General features: G+C 39.5%; 1 protein-coding gene across 1 annotated transcript in view; it reads left to right on the top strand.

Annotated features, from left to right (window-relative positions):
• LOC115058031 (netrin-G1-like) overlaps positions 1-17,866 on the top strand; it is a 53,386-nt gene that overhangs the window by 14,081 nt on the left and 21,439 nt on the right. The window contains exon 3 of the mRNA XM_029525322.1: positions 9,317-9,960. Within this exon, the coding sequence (XP_029381182.1) occupies positions 9,317-9,960 (644 nt within the window). The remainder of the gene's footprint in view (positions 1-9,316; positions 9,961-17,866) is intronic.

Below are 17,866 nucleotides of genomic sequence, written 5' to 3'. Positions count from 1 at the left end.
GTGTGTGGTTACGGTGGAAATGTGTAACAAATGAATAACAATTTCAATTTCAATTGTTTCAAAGTGAATAAATCAATAGGAATGGAAAAGATTTTTCCAGCTACATGGTGCAGGTGCCTAATCTGGAACCAGTTCCACAGATTTTCACAGAAAAAAGACACAAAATTGCTTTTCCAAATATTGTAATCATGTCAGTGGCCATGAGAGGGAAAAAACAGTAACAGCAACAATCGCATTGTCTCAGCCAAGATTTCTTTAATTTCCAAATTAAATGAGCAGACCTTGGAGATACCTAAGGCAACCGTGCCCCCCCCCAACGAAATAAAATTGCCTCCTGGCTCTAACTCTGTAATTAATGCACAGAAATGATATTCCCTTTTTCTTTTAGAAAGAAACTATAAAACGTTGGCAAATATATTAGCTAATAGTAATACATATATCAATTTAAATGTAGGTTTATTTAATTATAACTAATACCCAGGCTTTATATACAAGGTCATACAGCTTACGTCTTTTGTCGCAATTTCAGTTTGCACCTTTAACATTAAAGTTAATTCTAAGTTTAGAGCGTCACTTTTTGGTGCATGTTGACATTAAGAACATAAATGTGAGACTACAGCAGCATTTAAGAGCCCCTTATATCTTCCAGAATATGAATCCCATCGAACAAGTCAGATCAATTTTATCCAGACAGTATGTGAATATGTTTCACACAGCTAATGCCAGTGAGAATCAAGCCTATAACTCTGTTGGTGTTGGTGTCATGACCTGTTTGTACAGGATCAAAGGAAATGCCTATGAATTCATCTGGTACGTTTGTTTTACAAAAAACATACCTGGCTGTGTTGAGGAAGGAGAAGATATAAATTTTTAGCACATGGGCAGACAGTGTTTGATTCACTGGCCGCTTTGGAATACAGAGCACCACAAAGAGAGACAGAGAGATCCAGCAAAGAGAATTAAACATCCTCTCATTAAAGCAATGTAAAGCTTTTTAGTGAATACTGACATCAGAGGGAATGTAATCCCTCACAGCCATGCACGTGCACATACAAACAGAAAAATACACCGGTATACACAAATACAGGTAAACATACAAAAACAACAGGTATACATGGATAAATCCCTTTGATGCAATCCTGTATACATCCACACAGGGATTCATGCACTAAACCGAATATACAAGACTCACACCCCTCATCCCCCCATGATAATAAGGTGGTGTTAAATTTACCCCAGTGGGACTCAGCCACATGGGACAGATAATGAGGCCAGGTGTTAATTAATGTGGAGTGCATTTCCCCTCATCTGCCGACGCCTTCTGAATCCCAATCAAGGCTGCGTCCGTGGATCGCGGCGCATTTGATTTGCCAAGCAGTGTACTTCAAAAGGCCAGACTGGCTGTGCTGCAGTCCTCAAAGGGACTACTTTGGCAAGGGCCATGCTCCAAAGGGCGGAGTGCTTGGCATGTGGCAAATTGAAACACGAGCGTCGGGAGAAGTTGATGTTTTTGTTTTGACCAGATGTCAGTGCCAATAGCAAGTCACCTCCGCAACCCTCTGATGTGCTGTTCACTTCGCCACCTGATGTAAATGTTTTCATTTTGTTCACTGCGAGAAAGCTCACTCATGACACCAAAAAGGGAGATGCTGAAGTATTTGCAAGTTTTACCTCCTTAACTAAAAATCATGGATCCTCTATATTTAAGCAAAGCTATTTTTGGACACATTTGGTGCAGTTTTAGATTATACTGTGTGACATTTTCCCCCATGCCCAGCCCCCATTGGTCTGCGGTCATTTCTGTACAATTTGGAGCCCCACTTTCCCATCTAAACACTTATGCCAACTGTGTGCCTATAGTATCATGTGAAGTATTGCCCTTCAAACACAAAGCTAGTTCTTTGTCCAAAATAGCGATACCTAAGCTCCCTTTCCTAAATGTCTAGAACAGCAGAAGAAGTATTTCTCAATTTCTGAAGTACAATAGCATGAATATTGTGTCCATTATTTATTTTCAGGCTAGTGCTCACATGAAAATTTTGGTTGTTGAGATATCATCTGTGGTGATGCTTATTGGACATGCATGATGTTGAATTGCCATTATCTGTTGTTAAGCCTCTGACGTTCATAACCCTTTAACCTCAGATATGATATGATTTAGAAATCACGGGTTAGACGGGCAATCCTTGTGTCCTTCATTCCACTGAAGGTCAGAGGAATAAAATGCCGGGCTCTGTTGTGAACCACTTCTGGCCCTGACTGCAGGTCATTAAAGCTCTATTGAGTTTCTGCCAAAGCTCTGACTCTCCCAATATCTCAGCATGGCTCATCTGAGCTGTCCCTTCCGTCAGGGTTTATACCGAGCCCTGAAAAGATCAACCCCCAGTCTGAGTCTTCACTATACACTCGAGCCTACCTAGATCTACTTTGATATCATCCATTTTGACCCATCCTCAGAGTATCACAACAAAGTATCATCCCTGTTATATCAAGGTGCTGCACCAGTGCAAGGTTAGGAGAACTTGCTTTTTACACCGAAGGGAAGCGAGGTATTTATTGTGGTCTTTGATGGGCATCATGGGATTCTGTAAAGTACTGCTTCAGCTCAAATTATTGTCATTTTTGCTGTCCGAGAGCAACTATCTGAGCACTGAATCCCAGCCAAGTGATATCACCAAGCTGCCATTTATCAATTTTCTCCTCCTCTTGTGCACCACGTGAATGAGTATGGCCATCCGGAGGTGTGACAGACGGGCTTGGGCCAGCGACAGGTCTGCTGGTGTGATGCGAATGGTTTTTGAGGTGTAAGGCCAAGCAGGAACATGGGCTGATTAATCCAGCAACACCTCAGGTCCAGTGGGAATGACTTCTCTCTGAGCCAAAGAGGCTCTGCAGCCAGGTAGCTACTGAAGGCTCAGCAGAAAACTGCCATACGCAGGTCACAGACTGATTAATGTTGTATTACTGTATGTTTTACATCATAGCTTTACTTTAAATAATTCAAGGTATCTTTGTTTTTACCAAAGTAATAAAATGACTATAAGTAACAAAATTCAAAATAATCATTTAACCAAGAGGCTAATTTAACTTATTTGGAAGAGAAAATGGAGGTAATTGGGAGAAGAAATTTTTAAACACTTTGGGTGCCCTCACATTTGTGCATGCCTCCAAAAATGGTTTTGATAAAAGTGGTAAAGAACATTTGTCACCTGTCCAGTCCAACTTTGTCGTTCCAACATCAAATTCATTCATAGAGCTCAGCAAAAAAAAAATAAAATAAAATAAAATATCCATGTTGTACACAACTGAGATTATTCTTCAAAGGCAATTAAAATCATACTTATAATTTTAAAAAATTTATCTTTTGCATGAAAGAAATGTTATGCAGTATAACAATGTCAAATAAAAGCATTATGTGGAAAATATGCACCATTATTTCCAATCTTAAGCATCAATCTATATGGTAGGTTGGAAGGTTTGATGAGGCTGGTTAAAAACAAAAAATAATAATAATCCAAATTAAATGAGTCATTAATTTATTGTCTCATAGTTTGATTTAGTATAATTGGTGTAGCTAACTGAGAATATAAATATTATTATACCCTTCTAGTTTTGTGGCATATGACTGAACTGCTTTGCAATTTATGTAGAGAATTATCTCTTTATATGGGGTGGGTCCCTGTTCGCATCCACTAATAAATGAAATAAATTACTTCCAGGATAGTTTGGTAATTGATAGCAATATGTTGTCTTTATATATATACAAAAAAAGGGGGTCATCATTCAAATGAAGTCATTTCAAATTAGTTTAGTTAGCATATTTAGTTAACTTTGCAAAGGTCTCTCACAGCAACTTTAGACACGCATTTATCTGAAACTAAACTCCAATAGACAACAGGCTTTGTTGGAAACAAATTGGAACTGTATTGTGTTTTCTACTAACGTAATGAGAAATAATAACAAGCGTGAATTAAAGGAGGTGGCTGGAGTGAGAGAGCGGGGTGTCTTCAGTCTGTGATCTGAGCTGTGACTCCAGGAATCTGTCAGCTAAACTGATTGGTTGGATTGCCTGCACCCATCTTTCAACTGCAGCTGTCACTGGCCTGAGAATTTATCTGCTCAGCTACCTCTTGTGTCAAAAGGCGCATCAACAGGAGGATGTGTTTGTCAGTCTTATAGGCTGTATGTCACTCATTTAAACATCTTCCTCACATCACATCATCATGTGCCTTAGTGCTTGTGTGTGTTTTGTATTTGCATTCGTTTTTATATAATGTGTGCATTTCCACACACATTTCTTCTGTGCCGAAGATTTCATTGATTTAATTAGCATATAGTCGATATATCTACGTTGTGTTGTACGTGCTGCCACGACTGCCTGGTTCCTACAAACTATTAAACGTGCCTATGAATTAACATGCAAGTATCAGCTGAGCCTCCATGGTGGGTTGAGGAGTCAGGTGTCCAGATTACATTATATTACAGTGAACGACATTTGAATTCACATTCCCAGCTCATGTCTTTCACTGTCTCCCTCGTCCTCCTGTTCTCCTACACTGTGTGTGACACCCTGATATTGGATTGACCTTACAGGCTGCAGAGATTGGGACATCATTAGCTGCGAACAGCCTCAGACTTGCTGCTCAGGCCTCCTGCACTAAGCTACTGCACCCCAGACAGATCATATAGCATTGATAGAAACCAGCTGGGCTTGGTTACACAGCAGCTATGGTGGCAAATGAGATGTCAGCCGGACCAATAATAGACAGGCCCATTAGAGGCCCGAGATTCCCTGAAGGAAGACAACATGACAGTTGGCCCATTAACTATCTATTAAATTATCTTTTAAGGATACAAATAAATTCACAAAAGTAATGATAAATAAACTATATGACACACGCGTTGTGTGATTACACTGTATTTTATTACAGTTCTGTGAAAGTCTTTTTTTGGGGGGGTGGTGGAGGGGTAATCTGGGAGTAATTGCATGAAAGATAGGTAACTTCATTTATTAATTTAGCTTTGTTTTTGGTTTTCCATTTTGTTATGCTTCATATAAAATATTACCAGAGACTTTGTTTCTCACTTGTACACAAATTTCACAATTGTGCAGATTTAGCTAACCTGCTGCACACTGACCAAAAGTCTGAAGGTTTTGTTAGCTGTGATTTGGAAGTACTGCAACATCCAAACACAGCATTTCACCAATTATCATCGAATTTCCATTTTCAGAAAACGTCTGTGTTTGGAAAGTAGAAATAGACCAAAAGTTACTTCATTGTATTCAGTGTATGTATTCAGAATACTGTATATAAGAGGGGGGTGGGTGGCTGAAGCATGAGAGGCCATGATATCTTGACTTTTAGTCCCAATTATGGGTCCAGCTCTAAAAAATCCAAGCTCCGACAACCCCAATAATGCTACTCTAACTGATCGGTAGAATATCAGTGCCTGTTAACCGCCATTGGCATTCAGTCTCTGTAAACTTTAAGTCCAAATTGAGGGGACCCTGGTGACACCACCATGACATCTGCACTGTTGTGTTCCATGACTCAATGTGTGAAATAACACTGACATATTTCATGCAATTCATGTCTAAATATGTATCTACTAATCTAATCTAATCTAATAAATAAAATAACAGAACTGAATACCGTAGCATTGAATAATTAATAATGACACATACTAATTTATATCATTGCACATTTAGCTAATTGTAGTAATGCAGTGATGTGATATTTTACATTATTGATGAGAATAAGTAAAATGAAAAGATCCAATTGTTTTCATTACAACAAGAATTCAAGTTCCTCAATGTTAACATGGTACATTTCGGTTGGATGTGACATTACAATAGCGAACATTTTCAAGGTGGCAAGTCTTCTTTAACCATGGGTTAACATTTTTCAGTCGGTCAATATCTCATTTTGGTATAAAAAAAAAAAAACCCTCTTGTTTCTTTCTAATTCTCTGCTGACTATCTCCCTCTCCCACAGCCATGATTGCAGGTAAAGGATCAAGCTGAGCGGGCTTATTGTTTTTCAATAGCTTCCCCCTGGCATAGAACTGAAGCCCTGGGTCTTAAATGACCACACAAGGTATTGATCTTCATAAGGCACTGTTTTTGTTGTTAAATAACCACCACAGGAAATCCGATGAAAGGTCCTGACCTTTTTCCATCATTTCACCTTCACTGGGCTGTATGTGTGTATGTGTGGTGGGGGAGGGGTTACTATGCGAAAGTAAACATTACTGTGCGACTGGAAAAGTACCCTCGCATTATTGAGCATTATTAACTATGGAGGGGTCAGCCAGCCAGCTCCCATACGTGAGCAGGCTCCTCGGTTAGAATGATCAGTTCCCTGAAGGCCTGAAGTCGGCGTTGGCAGCCAGAGAATGATTATGGATTGAATTTATGACTGCTTTCCACCGGTCTCTGAACACTCCTTCTGCTGGCGGCATGAAGCAAATTTCTCTCTCTTTAAAGCTTCTATTTACTCCACTTCTCTCTGTTCAGCGGGGAAATCGTTTTTCTCATTAGCCACGGATGCTGCGGTCTGAGTTCTTTATATTGTCTGTGAATAAGGCTCCCATTTCGGAAGATGCAGAGGCAGCCACCCCACAGCTCCTCTGAACCTAACCGTGAAAACAAACGAAACAAATATAAGTGAAAATTCATGCTCTTGAATGACAACAGGGAAATCACTCTCTCTCTCTCTCTCTCACTCTCAACGTCTGTCGCCCTACCTCTCTTTCCATGTACTGTCAAGGTTTGAGCTCAGAGCAGACCTCCAAGGCTGTTCCAGCACATAGAGGGAATATAACGAGCCTCAGCACACATCATTGGTAAACAGTTGACACAAGTACAATGTATTGCCCCTGCGGCCATGCTGCCACCATCCTCCCGATTACTCCTTAACTCTCTGCTTCACATCTCTCTCTCACTTTCTCTGTGTCTTTCTCTCTTTCTCCATCTTTCTCTCGCTGTTTCACTTTTCAGGCTACAGTGAGGCCTTTCAAGCATAGTGTTGGCTCTGCATGTGTGTGGGTGTGTATGGGCATGAGAGGAGAATACTGCAACTGAAATCTTCCTTTAAAAAAAAAAACAAAAAAAAAACACATAAACAAGATCCATTTATTTTACACTGTCTCCCGCTCACTATCTTCTTCTCCCACTCTCTGTCTTAGCAGCATAACCCTTATTACCCTCCTAATTGGATAATGCCAGACTCCTTTGAGTCGGGCCTAGTGACCCACAATCCCTCAGTCTTGTTCTACCACATCGCACAGTTATCTCTTATAGCGCAGGAGAAGGTTGCTGATAGCATATCAAAATCCCACAGGAAATAAAATAGACTGCGGAGATCTGTATCTGAAAACAGGGAAGTCATACATCTTCCCACGTAGAAGATAAAGCATCAAATACATTTTCTTCTTTGGGCAAGTGAAATTTAGGGGGTCCTTACTCACAAAGACAAAAAGCAGCTATTGGTCTTTTCGAATAAAATTTAATGGCGTCTGCTTATCAGTATTCCTGACAGTGATCTTCCCTTGGCAAAGTGGCAGTCTGGGTTGAATGCACTGCAATACTGGAGAGATAAGCGGCTAATGTTGCAGATAGCGCCGTTCTCACCTTTAGATAATTTTGCGTGTAGAGTGTCGGATGATTGCTGATTATCGAACCGCTTTACAGTTGATCTGAATCTCATCAGCACTTAACCTCATTGTTCCTGGAGCAGAGGTGAGAGGAATGTCAATTTGAGAGTGTCTTGTGCTCTCTGGCTCTGTTTCAGCTCCCTCTCTGTCTTGCTTTTCTCTCTTCCTCTCTTTTCTATTCACTCGCACAAAAACACACACACACACACACACACGCTGATACATACTGCATGTGCACACACAGGCAAACGCAGTAAGAGCTCTCTACCCTTTCCCTCTCACAAACAAACACAAATGCATCAAGTGCTCCTCTTTCTCCCCACAAACACGCTCACACACGCATCCACACTCTGTGGATGTCTACGGTACAGAGCAGACACAGGCCCATGAAAAATGCATGTCCCTTTGCGTGTTTCATAAGAAATGCTCATCGAGATGCCATTCCCATCTTGAAATACCACACAGGAATATCAATTACGTTGGCAATTTGGGTGGTAGTGCAGACAGGAATGGCTCTGGACGAGAATATGGGATTCACAGAGTCATCTTAATGAGAGGGTCACTGTCTCACGCAGCTCCGGGGTCAACGTTTCTTGCACAAATAATAAAAATACACATTGGCATGAATGCGGAAGAAATCCTATTGAGTACGGTGATGGAATCGTGATAGGGTGGCAAGCCAACAAGGCACTGGAGAGGTACATGACCATTCAAATCAAAGGAGATCAACAACCAATCTGGGATGTGCTCTAGGTTTGAAACTGTGAGGCTTGGACTCTGTTTTTTCCTCGATATTTTTTTTTTTTTTTTTTTACATTTTAATCAGTCAACTTCTCCAGAAACAAGACAGTGCTGCTTTTTTGTTTTCAGTGTTATTGTACACAACTCATCATGCACAAAGGTAAACAGATTGATTAAACGTGATATATTTTCAGCCAGGGCCTTGATCCCCAAAACTAATCACTTGGTTTGTCATTTACTTCCCTACTCATCAGTTAGCTGGCAAATCGTCTGACACAATTTACCAGGATCCAATATGAATGAATTCAAATCATGCCCCAACACATCTCTAAGCAATGTGTGAAAGTTTAATTTAATAATCTGGCTCTCAAATATAATTACTCTATGTGCAACTTTTATAATTTGTACTTTTTCAATCTCAGTGACAGATAATACCATTATATTTGCTTATGTATTACACTGCACACACGACACACATTTGATTGCTAAAAGAATAAATGCACGATTGAGAGCACCATCTGCACAGGAAAATAGTCAGAGGACAAGAAAATAAAATATATGTTGGTGTTACTATATTAAGAAAATTATGGGAATCTTCTTTTCTCTCATGGTGTGATATTGCGTTGTTTCTAAGATATAAAATGCACCAAAATGACTACAGTTCAAAAAGTAACAAATGTAATCAAATATTATGAAGATATAATCGTTCTTAGTGGTGTACTACCACACTGGGGATGCTCCCTTTAATCACATTTTTACTCTCATAATTGTTAAGTTCTTGATGTAGTATAAAGCACTTTACATACTGAATTAATAAATTTTCTGGAAAAAATTGAATGTTATGATATGAGCATTTGACCAATTAAACCCTAATTGCGATGTGCACTTACATGTTTACGTGTGTTTGTTTTTCTAATAGGAAAATCCTTATATGTGCAACAATGAATGTGACGCCACCACCGAGGAGCTGGCTCATCCTCCTGAACTGATGTTTGACTTTGAAGGTCGTAATCCAACAACTTTTTGGCAGTCCACCTCTTGGAAGAAATACCCAAAGCCCCTGCAGGTCAACATCACGCTGTCATGGAACAAGACCATTGAGCTGACTGACGACATCGTTCTGACCTTTGAGTCTGGTCGGCCAGAGCAGATGGTCCTGGAAAAGTCGCTTGACTACGGCCGTACCTGGACCCCATACCAGTTCTACGCCACTGACTGCTTAGACGCCTTCACCATGGAGCCCAAGACAGTGAACGATCTCACCCAGCGCACTCTGCTGGATATCATCTGCACTGAGGACTACTCCAGGGGCTACGTGTGGAAGAACGACAAGACGGTACGCTTTGAGATAAAGGACCGCTTCGCCCTGTTTGCCGGGCCTCGACTACACAACATGGCCTCACTGTACGGCCAGCTGGATACCACCAAGAACTTGAGGGACTTCTTCACCATCACCGATCTGAGGATTAGGCTGCTGAAGCCAGCCACTGGGGCCACCATGGTGGATGAGAACAACCTGTCCAGATATTTTTATGCCATCTCTGACATCAAGGTGCAGGGCAGGTAAGAGTCATTTACAGTTGTTGGTGGCTTTTGCGGTTTGTCATTTTTCATATTCTTAAAAACAACCACAGGAAATGTGGCTGGTTTCACTGTGTGCTTTGCTCAGTTGTGGGTCTCCATGGATGCTTGTGTTTTTTGGCTGACTGCTGAGCTCATGAGCTCACAGATGCCTCCTAAAACAGCTGGAGCTCTGTGATGAGACAGCGCCGCGTGTCAATTCCTATCCTTCTCTGTAACATTAAATATGCCACATTGGTAGAATTTTTGTAGATTGTTAAAATTACAACACAACATCAGTATAAGCCAGGATTGGCTGACTGCATGCCATGAAGAGCCAACAGTCTGCAGGTCGTTAATACAAAGAGAGCACACACTGATTAGCTGATCTTTGATTCTTTGAGAGGGAGGACTTAAGAGACATCACCTGCTGAGGGAGCTCAGTAGGAATTAAAAATCTACCCACCTTCCATGGCATTTGGTTGGCCAACCCAGTTCTGCCAAACAAATGAATAACAGCACAGATCCATCAAAATTAGACTTTTTGACTGTCTTGCTTGGACAAAGAGAAACCAAAAATGCTGTAGATACACTAAACTGAATTGTAACTGAAAAGAACAAGAGCCACAACCAAAACTTTATGTTGCTTACTAAGAGAAATGCTTAGGTGGCCTAAACTAAAATCTTACTGAATTTAGCGGGGAAAGGGAGCAACCTGAGCAGAGACTGAACTATGGTATCCTAAATAAGTTATTATAACCCGAACCTGACAATGGCAGTGGGCTGAAATAGGCTCCTATGAGCTGTGGTTTTAATTCATCTCTCGGTATTTTTTTTACTGCAGACACACATTAGGATTTCACAGACATCTCCTAATCTCATAATATGATATAATGATTACAGGCTCAGTTAGCACATAAATTTTCAAGAGCTGAAATTAATTTGGTTAAACATTTTTGCTTTAAACTGACAGTTCACTTAAATTGAGATCTCTTCACTATCAAATTTGATTACTTGATTATTATTATATAAAACTTGATGTGATTACTATAGCGTGGTGCAATAATGAATTCAGTTTTACCGGATGTGTTAGACAGATAAAGAGAGAAACACATTTTCATTTGCCATGAGCACAAGCAACGGCCCTGCTCCTGTCGCTCTCTATGCCATCAGGCAGTTCCCCTTACTAATGACAACACAGACAGTTGTAAACAGAAATATTACAATGAAAATGTAAATTAAACTTGGTTAGCTGAGCTTACTGTTTTATGAAATGTTAATGGAGACTGATAGCAGATGAAATGTAGTCGGGATACAATACATGGACAGGAGAGAAATGGATGATTAATTGAAAGCATGGTGTATATAACGTTAATTTCATTAAAGCAGAATTATCTGACTTTCTAGCCATTCACAGCAGCAAAACATTTTAATTCCAAGTGACACACTTAATAACAGTTGCTTATTACACTTGATGTTTAGGATAAGGATTTCACCATCACCCTGATTAAATAAAATTTTCCCTTACCTAATGGCTCCTGTATGGTCTTCAGTAACCACGTAGGGACAAAGCTGACTTTATAGCAGCAAATTACCTTACTATGTTCAGCTAGAGGCAAAGTGCATTGGCTTTATCAGAGTTTTTTCACTAGAAGCAAAGGTGAGAAAAGCATAGGTTTGCAGACCAGAAAACCAAAAATATATCTAATAAAACACTTTATAGAGCTGTGGGGGCCTGCAGAGTTGGATAAGTCTGTGTGGGTTCATTACTTCAAAAAGCAGCCCCCACATTACACATACTTATTCGATCCATTGCTTTTATTTAAAAAAAAATATATATATATATATATATTCAACTAAACCTTTAAAAGAGAGCCATATCATCTTAAATTTACTGATTAAATTCAAATTAAGAATACTTCTAAAGCATGTGCCATAGACCCGGTGCGCTGTTGCACCATAAAGCTTCAGTGAGCTGAGGTGTCTGCAATTTTCAGGGAGTGGAAACATTGTTGTTTCATGACACATGGAAACAGCCCACACGGTGGTCGTAAAGCCTCTGCAGCTGCTCGGCAAATGGCACCCGTGTCGCTTGCTGCAGTTGGTTTATATGAGGATAACTAGGTTGGTAATGACCCATCAGATGGGTCCTAGGTGAATTGAAACAGTTAGTCCCTAATTAGAAATCATTCGACTTCAATGGAAGATTAGAACCATTAGCATGTTGGGTAATTGGTAGCAGACTAATCTTGTAATTAAGAGCATTTGCAGCTGATTAAATGGTAATCATCAGGGACACATCAGTGAAATGTGGAGACATTCAAAATTGCTGGGCTTTGGTTCCAAATTTAGACTTGCCCTGTTTAATAATGAGTGGATTTATGGTTTAATCTATGAGGTTTCCTCTCTGAGTAAGCTACCAGTTTTTGCTTTAAATAACTCACATTTTCAGAGATATCTAGGGCGTTTTTCTTTTTTTTTTTTTATTAATCATCTTTGACTGCCGGTTGCAGTCACTGAGCGTGAGCTGTTACAGCTGGAAACATTTTAAAACATGATGTGTGATGTCTTTGATCACATGCCACAACAAGTTTTTCATAATGGCGGTGTGTGATATTCCCAATTAAGCCCCATCAGAGGTGCACATGCTCAGCAACCAGACACACTCTGCCAATATCCACACTCATACTGTAAACATGAACTGATAAGTTCTAAATTGCAAGACCAGCTACCCAGCAGAGACCAGTATCTCCCACGGATATCTTACTTTGTCACTCATTAAAAAAAGTCGCAAAAGGTTGGACAGGAAAATAAGCTATTTTGCCCAATTTTCCATCCTGCCCCCAGGCATCAAATTCAATTCTCCACCAGAAATTTGCAGTGACAAAGAAAAGAAAATAAACATACGATTTCAGTCCAGAGTGGATCAGTAACTCACTTGGAAGGGGGTGATGGAAGCAGGTGGGGAGAGACTGATTGGGGTTCCCGCCAGCTTTACCAGCCTCCTGGCTACAACCAAATGTGAAAGCCTTATCACAGAATGGCCATCCTGTCTGAGAATACCCTGAGTGCTTCATAAATGCTGATAGAGTTTCACTCACGCACAGCTGACTATTTGCAATGTCAGGTAATCTCCAGATATGTTCATGAATGTCAGAGCTCTGAATAGATACCAGAACTCTGCAGAAATATTGTCTGTCTTATTTTCCACTTGTATTCTAGAAATGTTGTGAAGTTATCGCATTCGTGTCACTACAATTTCACAACCAAAGCTGAATGATTTTGCAAAGATATTTAATAAATCCTAATGAGATTATACAAAACTATAAATCAGCACTGTGTAGTGGCTGTGTCGTGAATCTGACTTTAATGCAGGAAATTCAACCTTTTTCATTTTCTATAACTAAGCTTTCTCTAACTTCAACAAAGGGTTAAGTATTCATTTCACTTCTCTCAATTCCAATGCTGTTCCTACACATTGGATTGGTCAGACTGGGCTCTTGCCATTTCCCCATTTTTTGTTTCATTTGTCTTCCACTATTTAAGTAACACATTGTAAGAAATAAATAGACCGTTCTCACTCTGCCCCTGCTGTCTATCACGGTTACTAAAGCAACATAAATACAGTGGGTCATTTCTCACCCTTGTGTTTCAATAACATTGAGTCTCTGTCCTAGAATTAACCATCTATAGCAGAGCGTTTGAAAAAAATACTACTACTTGTCAACACTATGTCATCACCATCCCACATAGGACTGTGAATTAGTTGCAATGTGTGGAAGTAAATTCAACAGCATTGTGATTGAAGTTCATTGGAGGGTTGTGTTGCGTGTAGAAATACTGAATGAGGCTCATTATTTGTAGACTTATGGAAGTCTTTAGAGAAATACAAAATGGGTCTGTGGCAGGTTGAAACACCAATAAAAGTAAATAACATTTATTCAGAAATAAATCCTGGGAAGCTTCAGACGCTGCACAAGACAATATAAAAGAACCAGAATAGACTTCTCTTTTAATAATCTAAGCATTGTCAGAGAACATGAGTTTGTAAAACTGGCGTTACAAAGCTGACAATCAGATTTCATCAAAAAATAAAAAATAAAAACTGTGACAAATCTACCTGCGCAATGATCTTGTGTGAGAGAAAAAAATCACTGGCAAAAGAAACCCTAAGAAAAGAAAGAAAGAGGATTTATTCTTTCAACTCTCCAGAGTCCGAGTGTGCAGCGGGGCCAGCCATGCTATTGATTTTTAATGTTATTCCGCATCAACGGGAAACAAAAACCTTGAACTGTGCAGGCTGTCCCACCTTTCACGTCTCCCTCTCCATCGTTCCTCACTTATTGATCAGATGTCTGCTTGTTAATTAAGACATGACCGCTACTGCTCAGTCAGAGCTGCACATCTGCAGGGCCGCAGCAGGGCCTGGGAATGAAAGGCAGCTAATCCATAAGTGCTAATGTGCTATTTCTCTCATCTCCCATGTCATTCTCTATTTTTCTCTAACCTTTCCTCGTTTCCTGTTTTATTTTATCACGTCACCTTTTACCTAGTGTTATGCATGTGTCAAAGTAACCTTAAAACTATCCTCCTACGTCCTTCATGTTGTGGACTGGCCAATTCCAATTCTATTCTTTGAAATACAGTAGAGAGTTCATAGGTAAAGAAACTATGCATATTTGATATAATGTAATAGGGATTTGGGAGGGAAATGTGAAATGATAAATCCTTATAATTGGGTTGGTGATCTGAACCCAAGTCCAAATGTCACTGGGACATTGACCCATTTTTGTTCATAATGGCCAATGGCACCTCCACTATACAGGTTTTTGTGAGGCATATTGTGAAACGATGTATGCAAAATTGACTTATTCATCATAGGCATGTAAATATGTTAAGGATGTAACCCATTAAACTGCTTTGCAAATTCAAACACAGACGTTTTTTGTTTTTTTTTCAGGCTAAATAAATTCATGCTCAAGGACACTTTGACAGACCTCAGACGTTACATTATGACCTCTTCTTCTGCTTGAAATCATGTACGAGTGCCCTTTTCGTTTATAAAGATGATTGGTAGCATTGCATTGCATAGCACGCGAGTATCTGCTGTGATGCATGGTCCTAATTTATTCCATCATGCCCTCGTGCTTTGATTGAAAACCCTTTGATGATACCCAGATGGTTTACAGCAGCTCTTCATGAATCTATTTACCAGTTCATGTGCTATGTCCCTCCCAGGTCCCTGATATCCAGGCAGATTTTTTTCTTGTCATATGGTAGCTAGTTGCTAGAAATCTGTTACTTAACAAATGCATTTGTTTCCTTTTGGGGCTTTTTTTTTTTTGGGTGGGTGGGGGGGGGGGGTTCCTTTATGACTCCTTTGACCCTTGTTTTTTTATACATATACGGCAAAATGTGTTTTCAGTTAAATTAAGTTTAATTCAAAATTATTTACAATAAATGTGAATTTAATACTATAACTGTTATAGATTTACATGATTGATGTTACATTCTGCAATTTGCAGGCATGTTGTGTTTTTTTAATGATGTTAATTTAAAATAATGCATTTAAATAATCTAATTGGGGTCAAGGGCAAGCTGAGCTCATTTGCATAGCACCTTTGAAACAAAAAAGCATATATTTTAATGAGGCAAAGTATAAATTTAAGAACAGATGGTGCAAATAGCTGCAAGAATATTACTGACAAAAACAGATGTAGAGGATCAGAAGCTGGACTTATGTAATTTAGAGTCTATATAGGGAGCAAGTGTAGGACTTAGCATCCTGAGATGAGGCCTGATCTATCATTGATCGCAGTATTGGGTCCAAAATGAAATATAGTCAAGGTATTGTTATATATTGAAGAAAAGGAGCAGCAAACTAAAATCTGTTATTTATATTAATTTCTTTCACTACTCTGAGTAATTCATAGAAAATAGCCAGCAGAAACATTATAATTTAAAGAGGAATCATTTTGTGTTTGCCTGGCCCTCCTCCCTTTGAGTCAGAGCTGCTACATGCAGTGATTTAAGAGGTGATTAATGATACCTGGGGGGGACTCTGGTAAGATTGGTAGATCGCCAAATCATTAATTTATTTCGTTATTTAAAATTCTGAGTATTTATCGCATTAACCAAGCTTTGTTAATAAACATCTAAGTTGATCAGCGGCTGTCTTTTGTTTTGATCGAGTGTTGCTCAGTAGTGGTTCCATAAAGTTCTTTGGATGAAGCCGTAACAACAGCATAAGAACATTTAATCATTATGTCATTTTTCATCAGTAAAACAAGCTTGCTTTGTAACACAAAAGGAATTTGAATTGTCTAACATGAACATGACTCCTTATGGAAATAATGTGTGAGGTGTTTCATTCTCTGCTGACTCTCTATGTGTTAAAACAAAAACATATTCCTAAACATTTTATCCCCAACGTTCCCTCTGAGGTATACATGAGAATTATGCAAAGGCAATTTGGATAGAAAAGAATGATAGTTTTGGATAAGGTATGAAAGACTGTACGCTTATTTTAAGCTCCCCAGTGGTTCCCTGGAGCCACAGGCAAACTCTGTATCTTCATCTCTCGGTGGGAATCCTGTGCTCATAAAAGTGCCATATCGCACACTTCAACTGTATCTCGCACTTGAAAGGAGTCTAAATTTGTAGCTTCTCCACAGTGCACTCACACGACGGGCACTGCACCCTTCTGGTTCACACACAAAAGAGGTAAACCCGGAGGATAGCTGGAGTATGTGGAGTCATCACACACTTAAATTGAAGAAAAAAGGAATGATGTTATACACCACATCCTTGGCTGTGTAATTTGCCGGGATGATTTCCGATTCTCTCCCTCATTTGAACTACCGGCCTTTAAATGTCCATCTGTCCTGAAGACAGAGTCTTGTCAATGTCTCTCTCCCTTTTTCTCTCTTGCCTGTAACTTTATAAGGCAGGACAGATTGCAGCAGGAGGAAAAATCAATATTCCTCCAGAGTGTTTGAGTAAAGGATGTTGTTGCATAAATGGATGGAATTTGTTGGTGATTCTAACTTCAGCAGTTGCAAAAGTCAAATAATTTCCAAAGTAAAAATGTTTAAAATCAGCATGATTATTTCTAAATTACAAAGCTTAAACACATGCACCAGTCTGAGCAGAAATCTGCCGTTTCTATGAAAAAAAGCAATCAAATGTTACCAATGGATTTTCCCTTGGTGTCACACCCACAGTTTTCCAGTGTGAACTAAATGGTACATCAGGTGGCAAAATGATACTGCACCTTTTCATACCCAGTCACAGCTCATTCTACTTCCACAAATAGCTAACAAGGAACATTCATTCATTCATCTGCTACCACTCGACTACCACCCCCGTGCTGGAGCCAACACACACAGAGACAGACAGAGACCAACAACCACTCACACTCACTCACAGTCAGACCTACAGACAGTTTAGAGTCACCAGTTAACCTAAACATGATGTCGTTGGACGGTGGGAGGAAATGCAGACACGGGGAGAACATGCAAACTCTGCACAGAAAGGACCCAGGAACTGAACCAACAACTTTCTTGTTGTGGGGCAACAGTGCTAACCACTATGTCGTCGTGCTGCCCTTTATTAGGAACAGTTTATGGGAAAGTGGGAGTTTAACTACATGAGGAGTTTACATTCCAAATTTACATGATGAATGAAAAAAATAGCGTTAATATTTTTTAAAATAAATACAACTTTAAGAGTAAAGCTTGCCAAATTAGTTTTTAAGAGGATTTTTCTATTCATCAGAGGCCTCTGGAACTACTTTTGGATCACCACTTTCTGAGATAAGACAAACAGAAAAATGTTAATTGAAGCATTTCTAAAATCCAGTTGAGATCTAATAGAATTATTTACTGCGGAAGACATTTTACAGCGTTTA

Source organism: Echeneis naucrates, chromosome 17 (genome assembly GCF_900963305.1).
Source record: "Echeneis naucrates chromosome 17, fEcheNa1.1, whole genome shotgun sequence".
Lineage (NCBI taxonomy): Eukaryota > Metazoa > Chordata > Actinopteri > Carangiformes > Echeneidae > Echeneis > Echeneis naucrates.
Note: the sequence above shows the minus strand (reverse complement) of the source record. Positions and strands in the feature narration are given on the sequence as shown.